Source organism: Hesperophylax consimilis, chromosome 3 (assembly GCF_061612785.1).
Source record: "Hesperophylax consimilis isolate HC1 chromosome 3, BYU_Hcon_1.0, whole genome shotgun sequence".
Lineage (NCBI taxonomy): Eukaryota > Metazoa > Arthropoda > Insecta > Trichoptera > Limnephilidae > Hesperophylax > Hesperophylax consimilis.
Window position 1 is genome coordinate 38,662,920 of NC_142838.1, and position 21,431 is coordinate 38,684,350.

Here is a 21,431-nt window from a genome sequence, read left to right on the forward strand (position 1 = left end):
CGTGGTTTGTTTATGTTCTTCTATGGTTCTTCTTGTCGGAGTCGAAATATGACAGTTCTTCAAATCTAGAATATTATTGAATTCTTTGATCCTTGATAATAATCAGAATTTAACTTGTATTTGTTTAAAAATATTTTGTTTTATTGTTGAATCCTCTGTTCTTCGTATGTTACAACATTTCTCCTCGCAAGTGCAAACGGATTCGATTTGGTCGCTCTGTTTTTACTAGCTAAATCAAGTCTACTGCCTATTTTGAAGATTTTTTATCAATAATAAACATGGCATGTCTGACAAACAGAGTTGAGTCACGTAAATGTGACTGTGAAACCTCCAAAAGTATCGACGATCCTGCTTTATTGGTAAGTTTCATTGTCAAAAATATGATGCTCATACAGCCATATTGATATCACCAAGTGATGTTGAGGTGATTTTCCCCAAAACGACACCCCAGTATAAATATTACTGCCACTTATTTTAGTAAATATCTAGAGGCGCGCCTCATCCAATAACCACAAATATTTAAAAAAAAAATAGGTTAGGTAAATATAGAAAATAGGGACACGCTTAATACACGAATTTTATCTTTAAAACACTGTAGTAGTTAGATAATCATAAGAAGTTAAGTATTTCAGTTAATAGTAATTTCTTTAAAATTTAAATCGCTTGTTCACTTGGCGGCCATCGTTATTGATTTTTTGATCAAAATTTTAATGTACTTTTTTTTTCATTATCTTATTTCAACAAAAATATGAACCTATTATCTTAAAAAAGGTTCTTTGGGTTTAATTAAAAAAGTAACCTCAAAAAATTATTTTTATAATATTATGTCAAAACATGGTGTGGAGAAAAAAACGTCAAATTATCAATATTTTACTGCATAAAATACATTATTTTCCAATTCCGGAAACTGAAATACTTTTTTCTCACTATTATCTTAGTAAAACAAAGTGTTTAATTAAGATAATAATGAGAAGAAAGTTAAAATAAGTATTTACCACTTCTTAGGCTAGTTTATTCTTGATAAAGTTGTCAAATTCCGCCTCACACTTAATACACCCACAGTAACAACACAACAAATACAATATTCTACAGCAGCACACATAAGCGTAACTACATTGCCCACTCTCCGATACAACGACTTCACACCATGGGAAATCATTACTTGGGTGATGTTGACATATTCAATACCAACTTGGCAAGTTTTGTGGATCATTTAAAACATTTATTTCAACAATACTCCTAAACACATCATGTAAACCAACAAATAGCTGTAATTTTCTATTTTTGTTTCTTGTGTTTGTATGACTTGTTGCATAGCTTTTATCAAATGTAATTTTATTCTTATTTTTTATGTTTGAAAGTATTTGTCAAATTAAAATTATACTACCAACCATGTAAAAGCCCTCTGGGCGTTAAATAAATAAATACGCAATTTTTTATTAAATAACATTTTGTTTCTTGTAAAATAAATTTTTGTTTTCCTTTATTTTTTCTCAATTTTTACATTAATTACATACGATATTATATAAATCAATACAAATAATGGGAACCCACTAAGGCGCAGCCTGTGCGTGGGTAATATATATAAGTTATTATATTATTGTACCTAGAAATAAACAAACTAACGGCATACAAAACAAAAACAAGATTACATTTTGTCTAAGCGGTTTGTATAAAAATTAAAGTTCCATTTTTTTTGCATTCGCGAAATTCGGCAACTTTATCGAAAGTAAAATTATACTACTCTGCTTCATTCTTAATACACATAAATTATTGAAATAATGCTTCGTTTGAACTTAATTACAATAAGAAATACCTATTAACCTGGGGGGAGAAGCAAAATAATGCATTTCAGTTGTAATTTTGTTAATAATAATATACACGTAATTTCCCATTTTCTGTTGACACCATGTTGTATTTTGATACGTTTTATCCAAATAACAGTACTGCTGTCATAAGCGTAATAACAGCAAGAATTTGAAAAAGTACATTCTGATTTATGAGACTTCTCACGTTTATCAACCTATTAGGCCATTCGTACGCTGAGATACTAACAAGTGACTCGAGTTTTGTCCGCGTAGCATAAGCACCGCTTGTCAGTATCCGGCATACGTATGCTGGTGTTCGTACACGATGCAATGCGTCGACTACAGGTGTGACATTAGTTGAACGCTACTGACAGTGCTGGTAGCTGGTAGAATGCTATGCGAGTTGCATTCGCAACTACTACTCGTTTGACAGAAATAATCTATGTTCATATATCTATAATTTACCGCAGTACATTAGAAAGGATTTAGCGGAGAAGGCGTGGATTGAGGGTGGAAAGAAAAGCCAATTTGACATCATTCTCATGCACTTCTTCAATTCAATTCTTCATTCAATTAACATTCATTTAATATAATACACTCCCAAAATTTCAGTCAATCTAAATTTAATAATTATCAAGCTACGTGGATGTCGACCAAAGTAACTGAAATTTCTCCGAAACATGAACGGCGTTCGCCAATGACTCGTAAACTCTTCGGTGAGATGGCGTCACTTTAGTTTACAGTTCGCATTAGGTCAGTACACTTCAGTAGGTTGGTATAAGCTTCAAAATTGCTAATTGCTAGCATCTTTCACCGCTGAAGGTTTACCTGACCTGACGAACTTAGGGATAGACATCTATTGGCAATATTTTTAGAGCACTAACCATTTTTGTGAGTACAAGCCGCCACTGATAATATGTTAAGAATAATAAGATTAAACATGGGGTCAATTCTAATAACAAATTCCACTTTTTCACAAAGTTTTTACCAAATATTAATTTAATGCATGTTTTCATCCCCCCCGATGAAGTAATTAATAATTCTTCTAGTTATTAAGTCCAAGTGTTTTATACCAATGGTGCTTATACGTTTTTTGGGGTAACTATCAAATGGAAGGAAGTGAAACATAGTAATATGTATGCAGGGCCGGCCCTGATCCAAACGGCGCCTGGCACTAGCAAAAACCACACAGGCACTTATTTTAGGTGTTATGTATTATCAGCGCCTTGGCAATTCGGCGCCCGGAGCGGATCGCTCCAATTGCGCCTACACAGAGCAGGCCCTGTATATACAGGACGTCCGGGGGTAAAGTGCGCTAACTTCAGGAGGTGATTCTACATGATGATAAGAAGTAAAAAGAAAAATAACTTATTTACCTCTAAACTACCTTAAAACGTTAGAATTTCTAAAAAAGTTATTTATCTTTTTTACTTGTACTATCATGTAGAATCACCCCACAAGTTAGCGCACTTTACCCCAGGACACCTTGTATAACCCAAATGTACTTTTGAATACATATTGCATAATTATAAATAAGTTTGTAAGTGGTATTTCTATTCCAGAATCTCCTCCCTGTTGAGTACAAATATGCCCTCTGCGAATTGAAGAAGTCTGACGACAGTCACTTTGAGTCCAAGTTCCGCGTCAACATAAGCAGCAAGGTAGAAGCCTTGCAGTGGTTTGAAGAATTCAAATATTCATCCAACACCTCCTTCACCAAGGCCAAGACGTTCCAGGAAGACACGCAAGGCAATGTTTTTAAGGTTGTTTACTATTTTGCAACTTTTACTCCAAGACATACTTTAGAATGAGGGTACTTCTAAATTACTGTACAACAGCTGCTCGGTGTTTCAATGTCGATAAGCAGAGAGCAAACTATTTATTGTTTTTCTTTGATCTGCATTATGATTTTAAAAATCGAATACGATTCTTTAAGTTCTGCCAGATAAAATAACTATACATAATTAACTAACCATCACACCCTTTTCCCCCAGGGGTAGGCAAAGAGGATGGACCGCCAAACAATTCGGTCTTGGCCAATACGAATATAACTCCTCGATCTGGTCCCCACATTATAAAATACATTCAGATTCAATAGAAAAAATTCAACACAAATTCCTAAGACACATTAACTTTAAACTCGGTATTCCCATTGAAAGTATAAACTATAATTACTTAGTGAAAAAATTAAATTTATTAAAACTCTCAGATCGAAGAATTATATCCGACTTAATATTTATGTTCAAAATTGTAAATGGTAGTGTAGACAGCCTTGATTTAATTAACCTCATTGAATTTCATGTACCCATAAGAGCTAGTCGTTCTAAAACCCTCTTTAATTGTAACAATTCTAAGACTGAACATTTCAAACACTCGCTTGTACCTAGATTACATGAAATTAGTAATAGGTACGCAGATGTAGCGGATCTGTTTAACTCCACGAAACTAGGTACAAAAAGGCTTTAATATCATATCTTTTAAATAATGACCAATAAAATGTAAGTCTACTCATACTTACGTAAAAAGTCAAATAAATATGTATATAAAATGAACTCCATCTATAGTTTCTGTTAATTGTATATTTTCTGATGTCACTGTTTATAATTTACTGTATATGGTATATTTTATACCGTTGATATTAAAATAAATAAATAAACACTCCTTGCTTCATTAACATTCATATATCATCTCATGCATACTCTTCTGTTATTCCGACTCTTGACATGGCCCGACTCAAGTATCTGGTTCATGTCTTCCTTGAGCTTCTTCTACCTATACATAATACTATAATATTTATTTCAACTAGACCTGTATACATTGAGTCCTGATTACCGACTGATAATGCTGCTTGCTTAAATTTTCTGAAGTTTGAGTGTAACTTAGTTCTTTTGTAATAATACACAGCGTGAGGGACTACCATAAATGAAATGTGAAACGATTACTAGGACATTAGACATTACCCGACAAACTTTAACCAGCTTTTCTTTAGCACATTTGGAGTAAAAAATGTTATGGGCACTTTGCTGTCCGGTAACATTTTTTTTCAATTAAAAACAAAAAAATTATAAAAAAATCCACACTCCGTCACTGTCATTGGCATTGTTTCTCGTGTTCAACAGCTGTTATTAGCAAGTGTGTCAAAAAGCGTCTTCGCTCTTTCATACACACTAAATAATAATAGTTAAAAATGAGACGAATGGTGCTATGCCATTTCGTTGTGATTGTAAAAGCGCGCCAATGTAGGTACGTACGTATATTATTCAACGAAACTCAAATAAAATATTGCCAGATGGGTTTTCAAACTGTGACAAAGGATAAAACAGTGGTGACATGTGGTGAAAATATGAATGATAAATTTTTTATTAAAAAAAATGTTACCGGACAGCAAAGTGCCCATAACATTTTCTACTCCAAATGTGCTAAGGAATAGCTGGTTAAAGTTTGTCGGGTACGTACCGATACACCCTGTATATATTTTTTTTAATTTGTAAAATCATTTTAATAAGTTCTGCTTATTTGTTAATAGCATTGATTTTTGTCTGACAGCTGTTTCAGAACTCAAATTCATTTTCAAACAGTCATGAGGTCATTTACCCGGCCCATTATAACTACCCTTGCTGTTTTTTTTTTAATGTGAATACCTCACAAGAGTCCCAACTGCTCCCGTCTGGAGCCAGTGAGACTATGGCATCCCCAATTGGGGGATGTTGTGAGGCTGAAGGTAAGTGGGGAAGGGAAAGAGGAAGGTGGGGAAGTACCTGGCTATTCAGATCTAGTCACTAAACACGGCTAAAGCCATTTGGAGCAACGTTTCAATTCTGAATGGTGGTCTTACACCAGGGCGATACTGGTAGTATCTTCCACTCTGGAACGTGCCGCAAATATACTATATATTATTTTAATTAATTAATTGTGAAATAACACAAATTAATCAAATAAAATTTATTTGCGCACGCCGGGTTCGAACCCGCGACCTTCGGAATGGCAGTCCAATGCGTTACCACTGGACTATGCTGTTGTTCCATTAGTGTGATTATTGTTTGCTCGATTGCTAGGTTGCCATCAACCATAAGCAAATCCCTCTGTTGTCTTGGTTTTCTATTTCTCCCTAATTTTTGAAACTCAAAAGATCTACAGACTTGTAGCTGTATGGTGGATGCTTCCAAAAATCTCAGGAATTGGTGATAGATACCGAGTTACTCCTTTCATACACTGTGCCCCTTACCCCAGCTTAAGTCTGGCAATTAGAGGAAAAGTAGGTTATTTGTGCCGCCTTGCTAAACTGACGACACAGTAAGCGGAATGGTACTGTTTTGTAAATGATTTTTTTCCTTTCAGACTGTGTGGAAATGTATTCACAATACGCGGCCAGCGCATACTGTGAAATTGCCCAGCAAGAAACACACCAACTGTCCGGCGCGGCTTATTATTACAGTCAAGCAGACATTATTGACAAAAAAATATCAGTAAGTGGTCAAACAGCTTTCTTATGTCTTTTTTTGTTGTTTGTTTTTGGGGTGTTATGCCGTGTTGCGCTAACTCCTTCTTTAGCCGACGTTTCGGACAGCGTTGCAATGTCCATCATCAGGGCAGATCCGGTAGATCCGAAGATGTTATCTTCGGATCTACCGGATCTGCCCTGATGATGGACACTGCAACGCTGTCCGAAACGTCGGCTAAAGAAGGAGTTAGCGCAACACGGCATAACACCCCAAAAACAAACAACAAAAATGCTTTTGGCCGTGAGAATCTAAAAACTTACCTTCTTATGTCTTATATAACTCTGCCTTGACTAACCCACCTATTTGTTGCACAAATCAAGGGAAATAGCTTCCCTGTTTAAGGCAAAAAAGCTTTTAAAAATCCTTTTCACTTGGTCCCGTAATTGCTATGATTGAATTTTAATTTTTACCTGCCTTTAATTATTCATCTGATTTAATCTAGTAGGCATGTAAAGCGAATGAGCGAAGAAAGGAGTGTAAGGAGAATATATGACGCAAATGCGAATGGTAGCAGAAGTCGGGGACGCCCGAGGAAGACATGGCACAATCAAGTGAATCAGATACTTGAGTCGGTCCAAGAGTCAGAATAATAGAAGAGTATGCATGAGACGATGTATGAATATGAATGAGGCAAGAAGTGTCTGCCAAGACCGAGTTGTTTGGCGGTCCGTCCTCTCTGCCTACCCCTAATAAATAATTAGAAATATCTAAGCAAAATATAAATTTACCCTAAGGGCCCGGCCCTTTCCCACTTCTGTGGGACACTGTACCGTTTAAAAATCTGAAACCCTAGTGGCTATATAGTTTATATGGAGCTGTTCATACTTATCCAACAAGATTAAAAGTCGTCTCTGGCACTGTTTGTCAGATGGATGGCCAGCGCAGTGCATTCGTTTAAAAATCGTGTCGAAACTTGCTCGCTCATAGGTTTATATGAAGCTGTTACCCCTACCCCGCAATCCACCTGCTCTCCAGTCGAAAGGAAGTAGGTTTTTACCGTCTGATTTTTAAATGGAAGTGTGAACAGGGTGTCCGACGGAAGTGGAAAATAATTAATAATAGATGCTAAACGAAGAAATTAAGATAGGAAATAGAAAATTTAAAATGATTGTTACAAAAATTTTGATTTAATGATTTTAATTTTCAAAAAATATTTTTAATTACATATCGATCAAGCATTTATGTTTAATTTTTCAGAAGCAGAGATATTCATCTTAAAGATCTTCCCATGGTTGTCACTCTCAGACACACACACAATCACAGCACAAGGTACCGGGAGCCATTGAAGTTTGAAACACCAGATAGTGATGTACAAAAAATATTCCTAAATTATTTCACAAAGGGGTTTATGCCTTCCAAAGCCATGGACATGTTTGTTAAAGAAATGGAAAAAGAAATTTCAGCTTATGATAATTTCACATTATTTGATTTAACAATATGCCCTGATGAGAGATGGGTATACCACTTTTACTACAGAGTCTTTCTAACAGACAATAACAAGCGTAAAGAAATTAAAAAAGAAAAATACAATTTGGAAAAGATTGGATCTGGAGAGAGTTATTCTTTGGAGGAAATCTTAGACAACTTGTCGGAAACATCAGAAATCTTACTGGTGGATTCCGCAGGTAACATAGAAAGGATCAGCTTGTTTCAGGAAGATGCAGACTTTGGCAAAGATATGAAAGAGGAAATCAAAAATTGTCCAGATTCAAAAAGAAAGAAATTAGAGGAAGATAATAATTCTTCCGAAGAGTCCGAAGCGCAAAATGATGATAATAATCCTGTTGATCAATTGCAATTAATTTTTAAGAACATTATTGATAAAGTCATACTGCTGCAAGGTACCAAAGAGGGACCCAGCTGTTTGCGGGCAGTAAAGCAATTCATAGGAAATACCAAAAAAATTACTTCTGAAAAGCAATTAATAGCAGCCATTTCTCGATTCGGAGCGACCACCGAACCATCAGATTATGTAACAAATCAAACTCACCTACAACAAATTAAATCGCTCTCCGACTCCCAAAATACTGCTTGGAGACAAAAGTTAAAGCGCCGCCGGGCACTTTAAGCACTGCTTTTTAAAATACAATAAAATACTGTGTTATGTTCAGCATTTTTATAGTAAAATAAGGCGTTTGTCACTGCATACAACAAATTTAATTGTTTTCATTATCAAGGAAATTCTATGGATAAAATGTTTACTTTAAAAGTTTTCAATGACAAGATGTGTATGCAAAAAATTCAATTTCCATGCAGTGTCCAGATTTAGCGACGGTTCTATTAAGAATACATAATAAGTATAATATTATAAAAATAATACACAAGGTATCCGGGGCTAAAGTGTGCTAACTTCGGGATATGATTCTATATGATAGTACAAAGTACAAGTAAAAAAGTGTTTTTTTTTTTTTTTTTTTTATATTTACTCCACACAGGAGGCCCTGAAGAAAATAATTTCCCTCAGGGCCTATGTCATCTTTGGGGATGCTGTGTGGAGGGTCTTTTTGTGGAGAGGAAGGAGTGAACATGGGTCTTGAAGAGTCCCATGTTGTAGGAGGGAGGAAACACAGAGGGCGGCAGTTCGTTCCACAGCCGAGCTGTTGAACTTAAGAACGAATCGTAGAAGCGACCCGTTCTCATGTGACAAGTGTCAACTGTGTACAAATGTTGGGCGCGCGTTTGGCGTGTATCCCGACTACGCACCGGTGCCGAAGGGATCAATGACGCTAGTTCCTCAGAGCATCTTCCATTGTAATACCGATAGAACAAGGACAGCATACCTACCTGACGCCTGTGCTCTAAAGATTGCAGTCCGTTTGTTAAGATTGGGGAATCTATCAAACGGACCGCCCGTTTCTGCACAGAGTCAAGGGTTTTTTTCAGGTATTTTGGGGCTCCAGACCAGAGATGGCTGCCAAATTCGACAGTAGGGCGCACTTGCGATTTGTACAGGGTGAGCAGTTGTGTACTATTAAAGTATCTGCGGGCCCTGTACAGTACGCCCAGCTTCTGAGAGGCCAACTTTACTCTAGCTTCGATGGAGCCCCCGTACCTGAGCTGGTCACTTATAGTTACACCAAGCATATCAATGGAAGGCCTGTTCGGAAGATTGCTTCCGTTGAAGGAGACTAGATTATCATTTGGATCCCTTTTAGACGTAATCAGACAGGATTGGGTCTTTGAAACATTAAATTCGACGAGATTATTTTTACCCCAGGAGGAAATACTCTCGAGATAACCGTCCATTCTCTGCTTCAAAGCCCTCCGAGCCGTTGGAGTTTGTGTGCCCTTTGGGGGCTTGTCAAACAAAAAGCTATCATGAACTGTACTGTCATCCGCGTAACAATGAATCGGTGCACATGTCAAAAGGTCATTGATGTGCAACAAAAACAAAGTCGGAGACAGAACCGATCCCTGTGGGACGCCAGCATTTATGGAGTGCGAGGAAGAGGTGAAACCGTCAGCAACCGCCTGAATCGACCTATCCCTTAAAAAGTCAGCAATCCACGTACACAGGGATGCGGGAAGTCCGTAAGAATGCAATTTGTTGACAAGTCCTCGGTGCCAGACCCGGTCAAAGGCCTTGGATATGTCTAGTGCGACCGTTTGGGTCTCACCGTGACGTTCCAGGCACCGCCCCCAAACATGCGTCACATACGCGAGAAGATCACCGCACGAGCGGTTCCGCCGGAATCCGTATTGACGGTCGTTGATAATTTTGTTCTTCTCGAGGTATGTGAGCAGTTTGTCGTTGATCACACGTTCCATCACTTTGGACAGAACTGATGTGATCGCTATGGGGCGGTAGTTGGCCGGGTTGGAGCGGTCACCTTTCTTGGGAATAGGGTGAATTACCGCTTTTTTCCAACCAGAGGGCACAGTGCCACACTTCAGGGACATTTTGAAGAGCTTTGTCAAAACTGGAACTATTTCCGCAGCACACCTCTGCAATACCAGGGCAGGTATTCCATCAGGTCCACTAGCTTTGTTAACATCGAGCCCCCGTATGACGTGGAGTACATCCCGATGCCGGATCCTCAGCTTTTTCATATAGAAGCCGCAGTGAGGAACCGACGGCGGAACAGCACCCCCGTCGTCGAGGGTCGAGTTTTCCGCAAACATTTTCCCTAAAAGGTTTGCCTTTTCGGTGGCGGTGTTTGCTAGTGAGCCGTCAGGTCTGGTAAGAGGTGGCAAACTGGGTTTGCAAAAATTTCGACCTATTGAGCCCGCAAGCGACCAGAATGCTCTGCTGCCATGCGGGCAGGCAGCCAGCTTTTTGCTGATCTGCAGGTCGTGTTCGAATTTTGACCTATTGATGATTCTCTTGCATTCCTTTGCCGATTTGTTGTATGCTGATCTGCTTTCGGGCGTTCGAGATGTGTTGTAGGCTCGGTAAGCCGCGTTTTTTCGTCGAACTGCTTCGGAGCATTGTCGACTGAACCACGGCTTTGAGCCCACACCAGTTTCTTTAGTAGTCGATTGTATGAAGCCATCCATCGCCGAATTGATGACTTCACCAATCTCCTGGGCACATCTTGAAGGGTCCGAAGTCCGAAAACAAACAGCTGACCACGGAAAAGCATTGAAATGGGCCCGCATACCGAACCAATCTGCTGACCTATAGTGCCACACTTTTCTCCTCAGCCTCTCATTGGTTGGTCTGAGGCTAACGGGGATTGATGTCGTCACTAGGCAGTGGTCAGATGATCCCAGAGGCGCTGTGACGTCAATCTTATAACCGTGTGGCACAGTAGTTAAGAATAGGTCTAACAGATTGGAGCGGTGAGTCTGGACATCAGGAACCCTTGTAGGCTCCTGAACCAATTGCTCTAATCCGTAGCAAATGTATTTGGTAAAAAATGAATTGTTTGTTTTGTAAAAAAATAAACTTCTATGGAAAAAAAGGAATTTCGATAAAGATTTTTATTTTTTTTACTTCTACCATCATGTAGCAAAACCCCCCCAAGTTAGTGCACTTTACTCACCGGCTACCTGTATAATAAGATGGAAAAACTTCAAGATTCTTAACCTCTAGCAGTTAAAAAACATTAGTGCAGAGAAAAACTTATTTTTCAGGGTGATCATAACACAACTCTTCTGTAAAAATAGGATAAATTTCTTTTCTGGGCGCACTCAGCAGCCAAAATTTGGAGCAGCCAATATTTGCAGTCATTGCGGCCAATATGTTCATCAGTTCATAATGATCAGTGCCTCGAGATGGACATGGAAGATTCATGTATTATTTACATCTTAAACCAAAGTTATGGATTCACCCCCTGCTTCTCGAGCGGCACTTAAAAGGTGTATTTGAAACAGTGGCGGTTCGTGGTTTTTTAACAGGGGGTTCAGAAATTCAAGAGAAGATAAACATATCTAATTAAAATTTACTTACTGTTGTCCTTCGTCAAATAGTCGAATACGGCAGCAGTCACACAACTTAAATAAAGTTAGTGGCAGGGGTACCTACATATTATTGTTTGTATCACTTTACACTAGACACAATTATTAGATAATGAGAAAAGTTTTATAGGAATTAAATTATATTTATAATTATTAATAAAGGAAAGATTGTTTACTCCAATTTTACACCACGATGGGTCGCCTCCAAAAACTAAACAGGGGAAGCAAAATAACCGATTGGTTTCCTTGCAACCACATAACCAAGTACACCTCGCGTACCACTCACGTTTAAAAACTCGAGTGAAGATTTCTCGGTTTACGCGGCACAAACCTGGTTTAATGAGAGGTCAGGACGCGGAGGCCCTTTATTTTTAATTTCCAATTTTTTTCATAAGTATTGGCGTTATTTTTTTATATAGACAACACTGTATTCCGCCATTGTATAAAAAAATTATGACAAAATATTCGCGACAATCAATAAACGCAAACGCATAAATAAACATATACGCAAACGCTTTCAATTTGAAATCCGAAAGAATACTGGAGATGGAGAACTGGACAAAACACAAAATTGCATAACTAGCGACGACAATGGGGAGTTTGCCGAAACTTTCGCAAATATAATTAAGGAATATAACGACTTATCTAAAAAAAAAATACGAAAACAGAAATCAAAATCGGTCTACTTCAATAGGTAGTAGATTTACAAATGCCATAAGCAAACGGTTGGAGAAATGCAGAAACAAGAAAACAAAAATATGTACAAAAATGACTACAAAGTTAAATACCATAATATAACATAAAAAATAACACTTGCTTCCCTATGGTTCAAAGGTCAAACGTCGGTCAGTCAGTCCGCGAAGTGCTCGGGTTTCTTCGGTTACATTCGTCAATGTTCGGAGGTCACGTGTTATCACAACGCGTGTTCGTCGCACACAATTTGTCTTAGTTTTGCAAAGAAAGATCAAATTTTGTATATGTCACCGTCATAGGGTCTGTACCGGCTAAAATTATTTTGTATGAAGAGTTTGGCGCGGATTTCAACTCGCACAAAGTTGGAATATGTATCGTATTTTTCGGTGGCGCGGGTTTTGAAGGCGAAATTTTAATAGAGTGCTATCTATAATGTGCTTATATAGTCCAGTCAAGTTAAACATGAAAATAGGGTTGTGCTTGCAAAAGGTCCAGTCATTCTGAATTTTTTATATGTTGTTAGGACCTAAACCAGTATTAAAAAAAAAAATTTGCAACTTCGAAAGTGCTGTGCGAGCGGCGGTGGACCTAAAAAACCAGGAAATTTTCGGATTTTTTTCAGTTTTTGCTCAATATCTCAGTAAAGGAAGGGTCTGACCGGTGTAGTCAGTATACATACTTTTAAAGTAGACTAAATTTGCTATAATTTGAGACCAAAACAAGCTATATAAAGCCATTGGTTTTGAAGATACAGTTCTTCAAAAATAGGCAATTTTTTCCAAAAAGTGAATTTTTTTAGAAATGGTCACTTATTTTGTAAAATAACTTCTAAAATACGCATCCCACGTCAAATATTAAAGGAAATAAGGTTGTTGTAAATTTAATTAGCTTTCATTTGAGACTAGATTAATATCTGTAGACTTAACGGTTCTCTCAAAAATGGCAGATAACCAAAAACAGTCATAAGTGGATTATTGGTGAAATGCAAATAAACTGTTCTCACGTCTTTTTATGGTTTTATTTATCAAACAGTTAACAGATTTTTGATGAAAAAAAGAAAAGATATTACATCTTTCGGGAATAACGTCATCTTCAAACATTGTTTTATATACCTACATACCAAAATGCTTGTACAAACATCATGGTACCTACTATAAGGACAAATTACATGTACACAAAAAATAAAACTAATATAAATCATGTAGGTATTGTGTCTTGGTTGCCAAATCATGTCTTTCTTTTTATCGTAGCTGGGAGAGGCGCCCAGTCTGTAGTCGGGTCATCTTCATCGTCCGAGCATTTCAGCTCCACATCCGGGACGTTAATGCAAAATTTGCCACCGCATGACTGACAGAGGACTGAGCAGTGGAGCCCAACCCTTCTACACGAGCGGCTCCCAGAGCATCGTTTATTGCATTTACACGAAATTTTTCGCAAAAGGACAGGAGGTGCGGGATCCATCGTGGTGTGGATGGGGGTGAGTCCTTGAGAAGACAGCTTCCACCCCCATTCAGTGGGATTCAAGTTGACTCCCCGCCACTTCTGCACTTGGAGGTAGCACCTTGCTGCATGGTGGCCTGCAACATCTTCCGTCGGTGGCAAACGGGCGAGGTTTATGTTTGTTGAAGTGACAATCGTCTTATACCTCAGGAAATCCAAAGTATCCCTCGCGATGTCACTCCCATATAGAGCCACGAAGCACTTGATGCCTGCTTCACTCACGGCTTGTGAGGTAGAGTCTGGCCGAAGGAAGACCTCCACTTGCTCAGCAAGTGGTTCACTCTTGCTCAGAAGTGTGCTGATTTTGGTCTTTCCTTGGCCAAACGGTGCTGAGGTGGTATCGCACCCGGCAAACGCGTGGGTAAATATTACCGTTCCTGGTAATTGTCGGGAGTCCTGGTTGTTGTAGGAGGTCGTAGAGTAGGGACAGCAACCAGTTTCACCTTTCGTGCTCTTCTGAAGATAGACGTTTGTCTCTTCAGCGCCTAAACCACTGAGAAGAACGAGCAGGTCGACATCTTATCCCACTATGACGACCCGATCGGCATCTGCTCTTTTTGATAACGCCATCTTGACGATCTTTCGATCAGCATCTTCTTCGGCAACAGCCACTTCTACTCCCTCCTTCTGAAAGGCGTCACAGAGAAGATTTATAAGGCGTCTCTTATTGTTTTCATTGCCCAAAACATGCTCTTGAGCAATTCGAATTACTGTGGATTCATCGAAAGTCAATTCGTAGCTGGAATGAGCTGCGTAGCGCCGGAGTCGTTCCGCTGTTTTGGTGTTTTTTTTGTATCATCTTCGGGGTAGCCGTCAAAAACGATGGAGACGTTCTTCCCAAAGTGCTTTCGGACGTAGGTGGTATAACGCGCCAAAAGTGCTCGAACCGTGCTTTTTCGCTGCCACACGACCTTGTGCAAGAGGTAGCCAACATCCAAAATGACGTGAGTGCTGGCATCTATCGGCGTGTGGCTGGAAAGAGGAGTGAAGGCAGAGCACAGAGTAGATTTTGTGCCCTTGCGCATCCCTTGTTCATTGAACAGAGACATCGGGAACGGGGCCAACTCATACTTGAAGTCATCCTGTAAATCCTGTTCAGATTTCTTTGCAATACACACTCGCTGAAAAATTGTGAGCGGATCCACAGCCACTCTTCTGTTTTTGTCCGGCAGTTTAACGGTTGAGGTGATCGATGCCAGCGTGGTAACTTTATTTTTCCGTTTTATTACTACCTTGTCGTACATTTTCCCCACAATTTTCATTACTCCTTCCGTTCCAACTCTCTGGGCTGTGTGGAAATTAATTTCAGGACCTGCCAGTAAACCACTACTGATAGAAATTAAACTGTCAGTTTTGGGAAATGGAGGGTGGAGAGCAAACCAGTTTTTTAGTTTTTCCACATCACTATTATCTCGGATGATTCGAGAAGGTCTCATGTCTACATGCTGCTCTCCAGTATGACATGATAAGCTGCAAAAACTTTCCAGTTCTTCACAAATGTTCAACATAAACACCATTCCTGTTGTCCACCTTGCCAGAACACTTTCGGAGATTCCTCTTCCTTGGGTCTACCCACCGTAGGTTTTCATGGATCGCATCAGCTTCTGCTCAATTGTTAGGTCTGACCACAACCCAGACCAAAACTTGTCAGACCGGCAAATGGTGAAGGATCCTTTTGTAAACATGTCGTATTCACATTTATTCGTCCGATCTTATAGAGCCATCATATCCTGAAGATAGAGGTGCGCGCTCTTAGCATACAAAAAATGTCCAACTGCGTGGAAAAAAGGGAGCATCTTGTGGACAGTGTACAAATGAAGGTTCCAATCACCAGCACGCTCTGCCTGGATGACTAGTTTTATCAAAGTGGTCATACGAAAGTATTGGACCCACAACTGTGATGTTGGACCATTCGCTTTAATTTTCTCCAAGGCACTTTTAAATTTTGCTTTTAGTATATGGTAGGTATCAATTTCTTCTGCTGATATAGTGAGAGACCTTTCAGTGTCTCGCAGCAATTTTTCAGTCTCGTCTCGCTCCTCAGGAGTTATGTCAACCTCATAAAAAACAATGCTGGCCAGTGTGAGGTTCACCAAAATGTGGGCTCGAACAGCTCGTGAATATGCGTGCCCATTCATATGGGTACCCATGGGTATAGGTACTAATGAGTACTTGAAATTTGAAATAGTCGTAATTATATTATAACCCTAGGATAAGCCCACGATGATTAATGGATTTACTTCACAGCACAATAAAACCATAAAAAGACGCGAGAACAGTTTATTTGCATTTCACCCAAAACCCACTTATGACTGTTATCTGCCATTTTTGAGAGAACCGTTTAGTCTACAGATATCAATCTAGTCTCAAATAAAAGCTTATTAAATTTACAACAACTTTATTTCATACAATATTTGACGTGAGATGCGTATTTTAGAAATTATTTTACAAAATAAGTGACCATTTCGAAAAAATTTCACTTTTTGGAAAAAATTGCCTATTTTTGAAGAACTGTATCTTGAAAACCAATGGCTTTATATAGCTTGTTTTGGTCTAAAATTATAGCAAATTTAGTCTACTTTAAAAGTATGCTTAATGACTCCACCAGTCAGACCCTTCCTTTACTGAGATATTGAGCAAAAACTGAAAAAAATCCGAAAATTTCCTGGTTTTTTAGGTCCGCCGCCGCTCGCACAGCACTTTCGAAGTTGCAAAATTTTTTTTTTAATACTGGTTTAGGTCCCAACAACATATAAAAAATTCAGAATGACTGGACCTTTTGCAAGCACGGATGTACATCTTGACTGGACTAATATTATTATAAAACAAGTTTGTTTTATTTTCTCATCTTTTTAATGGGGGTTCGCCGCACAAACGCACTTTAGAGAAAACCGCCACTGATTTGAAATTATATTAGATCTTACAAAACACTACATTCTTCCAAAGATAATATTTCCCAGAGTGCCACTTATCAAACATCGTAAAATTCTTTACAGAACATGAAAAATTGCAACCACATACATTTTAGTTAATCATAAGCTACGGCTGCTTACGCTATCTCCATTTTTCGACATGCTCCCGCAGTTGGCAATTTTTGGCTGCCTATTGCGTTCCCATGAATTCATTTCTTCATTTTATTGTTGTTCAAATACTGAAGGTTATTAAAATAATTTATCGGAATGTTATAATCTTCAGGACTGAATTCAAATGTGTAATAAATAATGACAAGGAATGCGACTTAGAATATTCTCGCACAGTGCACATATAAACTTTCTGACCGTTTACCGCTAGTCACAAAAAGTAGGCGTAAATGAGATAAAGGACATTGCGCGTAATTATACAGGGAAATTAATAAAATTAGGTTAATGGAAACACATCTACGTTGATAGATATGTGCATGCATTATTAGCATCAGCCATTGTCTATATCCCACATTTATTAGTAGTATACGTAATCCAATGAATAAATGAGATGAAAAGCAAAATAAACCAATTGTAGCAGAAAAACTGACACTAATAAATCTATTAATAACGCAGCGAACTTAAAATAATTGATAATATTATATCATATCATGCACCCAATCGAACTGGAATCGATATGACCAGGACACGCAGTAAGCTTCCCAACAATATTCTTTTGTAGCATTGTATACACTTGCTGTCCCTCTTCCACTAGTGACAATAAGCAGGTGCCAACAAGACAATGGGCTGTTCCTTGCTGGTGGAAGCGTGCAAGAATGATGCACATATAGATTCAATGCTGAGCTTTTTATTGTAGCTAAATAGCTCGCTGCGTTACCTATACCATGTGAGGCCTATGTGATCAATTCAATTTAATTCACAATGTTGTGGCTCTTGTGCTTTTGTATGCAATACAAATAAATTAATTGAAATGTTTTAAGGTTTTATTCTAATTTATGTTAGGTACGTACAGAATTATTAATATTAAAAAATATTGTATCCACGATTATAAACTGTTTAAAAAACAAAACTATATTAATTATATCAGAATCCATTATACGGCTAAATCAGGGAGTGTGTTTGCCTATTGACGACCGGGAATGACATATTCTGCATTTCATACCAAGCCTTTAGTAGCGACCGTGTATGATGTATTCTGCATTTCATTCCTAGCCTTTAGTGGCGACCGTGTATTACAAATTCTGCATTTCATTCACAGCGTTTAGTGGCAATCGAGTACGACGTATTTTGCATTTCATAACCAGAAACAACTTTGCAGGTTCTTGGTTAACAGTTTCAACTCCCATATGAGAGCTGAAGGTCATGCGGCTGCGGGTTATTTACGACGTTGCTGCACATGTTTTGCCAGTTGTCTGGAATCTTTTGATAATTTAAATTTAGTTATATGTTCAATTGCAGTAAAATCGCGTATCGTATTCCGTATATTGACATCCTTGCAGTTTAGAGCGTTTTTTGCGACTGACCATTTTAGTGCATCAAATACAATACAGTGTTGATTACTGTCGATGCATTGAAGCGGGACCAAAATAATTGAAAGAATAAAAGAACTAACTATAAATGAAACTCGAGTGCGTAATATAATTTAAAAATTAAAAATAATTACAAAATAATCTAATTTAAGATTTTCACGGCCAAAAGTATTTTTGTTATTTGTTTTTGGGGTGTTATGCCGTGTTGTGCTCACTCCTTCTTTAGCCAACGTTTCGGACACTGTAACGTTGTCCTAAACGTTGGCTAAAGAAGAAGTTAGCGCAACACGGCATAACGCCCCAAAAACAAAATAATCTATATAAATAAAACTGTAAATGTATGTTTGTTTAAAATCTTGAAAATTTCTAATATGCCATCTCTAAGTTAATTTGTATTGGGATATAATAATCAATAACAACAAAATTTTATCATTTCTTATTTTTTTGCCTTACAATTTCGTTGGGTAAAACCCGTCTGTACTTAAGTGTATAGAGAAAGGTCTTTTTGATTAAAACCAGATCATTACAAGAATGACTCGCTTTTATATATATATACTCTATATGTACAACCTTGTGGTATCTACCTTCTGATAAAAACAAAGCAATTTAAAAAAATGCAAACTGTGAACATTGTATAACATTCATCCGATAGTGATGAAACCTTCAAACTTTCTTTATTATTACTGCCAGGAGTGTTTAATCTCCGAAAGTTTTCACCGATTGCTTTGAAATTTTGACACAACGTTGCATTCGAATAAAATAGCGCCATCTGTTGAACGTAAAAGCAAAACACGCTATTGTTTCTCTATATGCGCAGACAGAATGAGCCACAGCAACGCGTGGCGGGGTACAGCTAGTACTATAAATAAAGAATCTTTAAAAATGGTCTCAACAGTCAAGTGAAACTAGTACTAAACTGAAGTACCTGCTTATAAATTTGATACTCTGCTATTTTTTGCCCTAATGTAATTTGGTGCCGTGGACTCCTAAACAAAAGAAAATTGTTTTTAATTTTTTTTTAAACATTTTGCCGTAATGTAATTTGGTGCCGTGGACTCCTAAACAAAACAAAATTGTTTTTAATTTTTTTTAAACATACAGCAATCAAATTAAACCACCAAAAAACAAAAGCAGTGTGAATCATTAAGAGAGCAGCAAACTTAATAATTTTTGTACAAAATCACCTCAAACCTATTCTCTAATAAAGAAAGGCTATTTCCTATACAAAAACACATTTTCCAAAACATACTTAAACTGTTTAATTAGAATTTAATTCACCTTTTTTATGAACGAATGAATGAATGCTAATCTTGGAAGTGGAAATTAACTCTCTTTACGATATCTGATCGAGCTGAAACTAGGCAGATAGACTCGTTGTCGATGACAAATCATTCTATCATACACACGCGAGCCTATACGCATTTCTCTGAAATTGAATGACATCACAGCGGTTAATATACGAAATAAATGTCAGTCCTACCCAATCGGGATTTGGCGCAGTTGTTAGCGTGGTTGACTTCACTCCCTGGGGAGGAAGGTTCAATCCTCAGTCAACCCAAAAAAAAATTGAAATTGGCTACTAGCCGGCCCAAGAGATGGTACAACTAAGTCGAAAATTGAAAATATATGTATTATAGTAAAAAAAAATGTTTTTTTACCTATACTTAAATTACCCTACCTGCTGCTACCTGCTATCATATTTTTAAAATAATGGTTTTATTACGTGTATTTTTTTGTAGGTCACCTTATTCATAAGTGATAAGTATTTTGTTTTTCATTTAAATTATTTTAATTTTTCACTTGTAGCAAACACTTTGTGGGTATACATAATTAAAATAAAATAACTTTGTTTGATTTCCACTTTATTGTATAAATTTATAACCAACCGGTTTCAGTTCAACCCGAACCTTCATTATACCACCCCCATACCTTTTTCGTTCCCAGAACTTCCTCTCCCCCCTTTCCATAAAAAGACCCTCCACACAGCATCTCCAAAGATGACATAGACCCTAAGGGATTTTTTTTCCTGTGTGGAGCTAATATAAATAAAACACGAGATGATTGTATTTAATAATAAAAATAAAAACGTTTATTTGACAATAATTTTTACATGTTTGCATATACGAGGCGTATCCAGAAAGTAAGTGTACTGAATTTTTGGAGGTTACAAATCTTTTTATTGAAACAAAAAAATTACATGGTTACCGTAGTACATATGTAAGCTATTTTTCGAAATAGTCGCCATTCCTCTCAATGCAGGTGGTGAAGCGGGGGATCAACTTTTTGATGCCTTCCTCGAGAGTGGTTTATTTATGCCTTCCTCGAAGTAGTTTCCCGCCAACACCTTCGTCCACTTTTCCACCTCCTCCTTTACCTCCTCGTCGGTTAAAAACCTTTTTCCACCCTTGTACAGCTTCAGGGAGGTAAAGAGATAATAATCTGAAGGTGCTAGGTTAAGGGAATGCGCGGGGTGGTTCAGGATATCCCATTTAAACGAAGCAAGCAGTTCATTCGTGGCGTTGGCCGTGTGTGATCTGGCATTGTCGTGCAGCAGGCTGACTTCCTTTGTCAGCATGCCTCTCCTCTTTTACGTGCCAAAAATGCTTAACATGTTACCCATTAATATAAAAAATTGCGATTCTACAAATAGATTGAGATATATGCTGAAACAATGGTTACTAAATAGAGATAGTTTATATTAATTTAGGTGTGTTAATTGTATAGTTATAGTAATAATAGTATGTATGTAATTGATCATTAACATCCTGTTGACAAACTGCTTTAGGGTAAGCTTCGGTTTATGGGTGAAATTCCTAAAAATTAAAACTAGTTATTTTTATACTATCTTTGGGCCGGGGAATCCGAATCTGGAAGAATTAGGTGGCGGCAAGCAATATTAACTGAACTACACGACTTTAAAATTTCGAGGCACAAACAATTTAACTGGCCATTTTGAACGCTTTCTGACAATAAAACTAGTTATCTTTATACTAACTTTGGGCCGGGGAATCCGAATCCGAAAGAATTAGGTTGGGGCAAGCAATATAAACTGAAATACATGACTTAAAAATTTTAGAT

General features: G+C 37.7%; 1 protein-coding gene across 2 annotated transcripts; it reads left to right on the top strand.

Annotated features, from left to right (window-relative positions):
- Nucleotides 1-27: 27 nt before the first annotated feature.
- On the top strand, nt 28-8,660 carry LOC149425446 (uncharacterized). Of its 2 annotated transcripts, XM_089651125.1 has the most exons (4): nt 28-359; nt 3,371-3,571; nt 6,147-6,274; nt 7,508-8,660. In XM_089651125.1, the coding sequence occupies exons 1-4, from the start codon at nt 279-281 to the stop codon at nt 8,376-8,378; spliced, it is 1,281 nt and encodes a 426-aa protein (XP_089507251.1). In that variant the 5' UTR covers nt 28-278; the 3' UTR covers nt 8,379-8,660. The 2 variants fall into 2 exon arrangements, with proteins under 2 accessions (XP_089507251.1, XP_089507252.1); XM_089651126.1 differs by lacking the exon at nt 6,147-6,274.
- Nucleotides 8,661-21,431: the final 12,771 nt, after the last annotated feature.

Bases quoted from the DNA above. Each gene is read 5' to 3' on its own strand.
- LOC149425446 (XM_089651125.1), top strand. From the start codon at position 279: ATGGCATGTCTGACAAACAGAGTTGAGTCACGTAAATGTGACTGTGAA. The intron at 360-3,370 runs GTAAGTTTCATT...TTTCTATTCCAG, and splicing joins TCGACGATCCTGCTTTATTG to AATCTCCTCCCTGTTGAGTA. The intron at 6,275-7,507 runs GTAAGTGGTCAA...TTAATTTTTCAG, and splicing joins TTATTGACAAAAAAATATCA to AAGCAGAGATATTCATCTTA.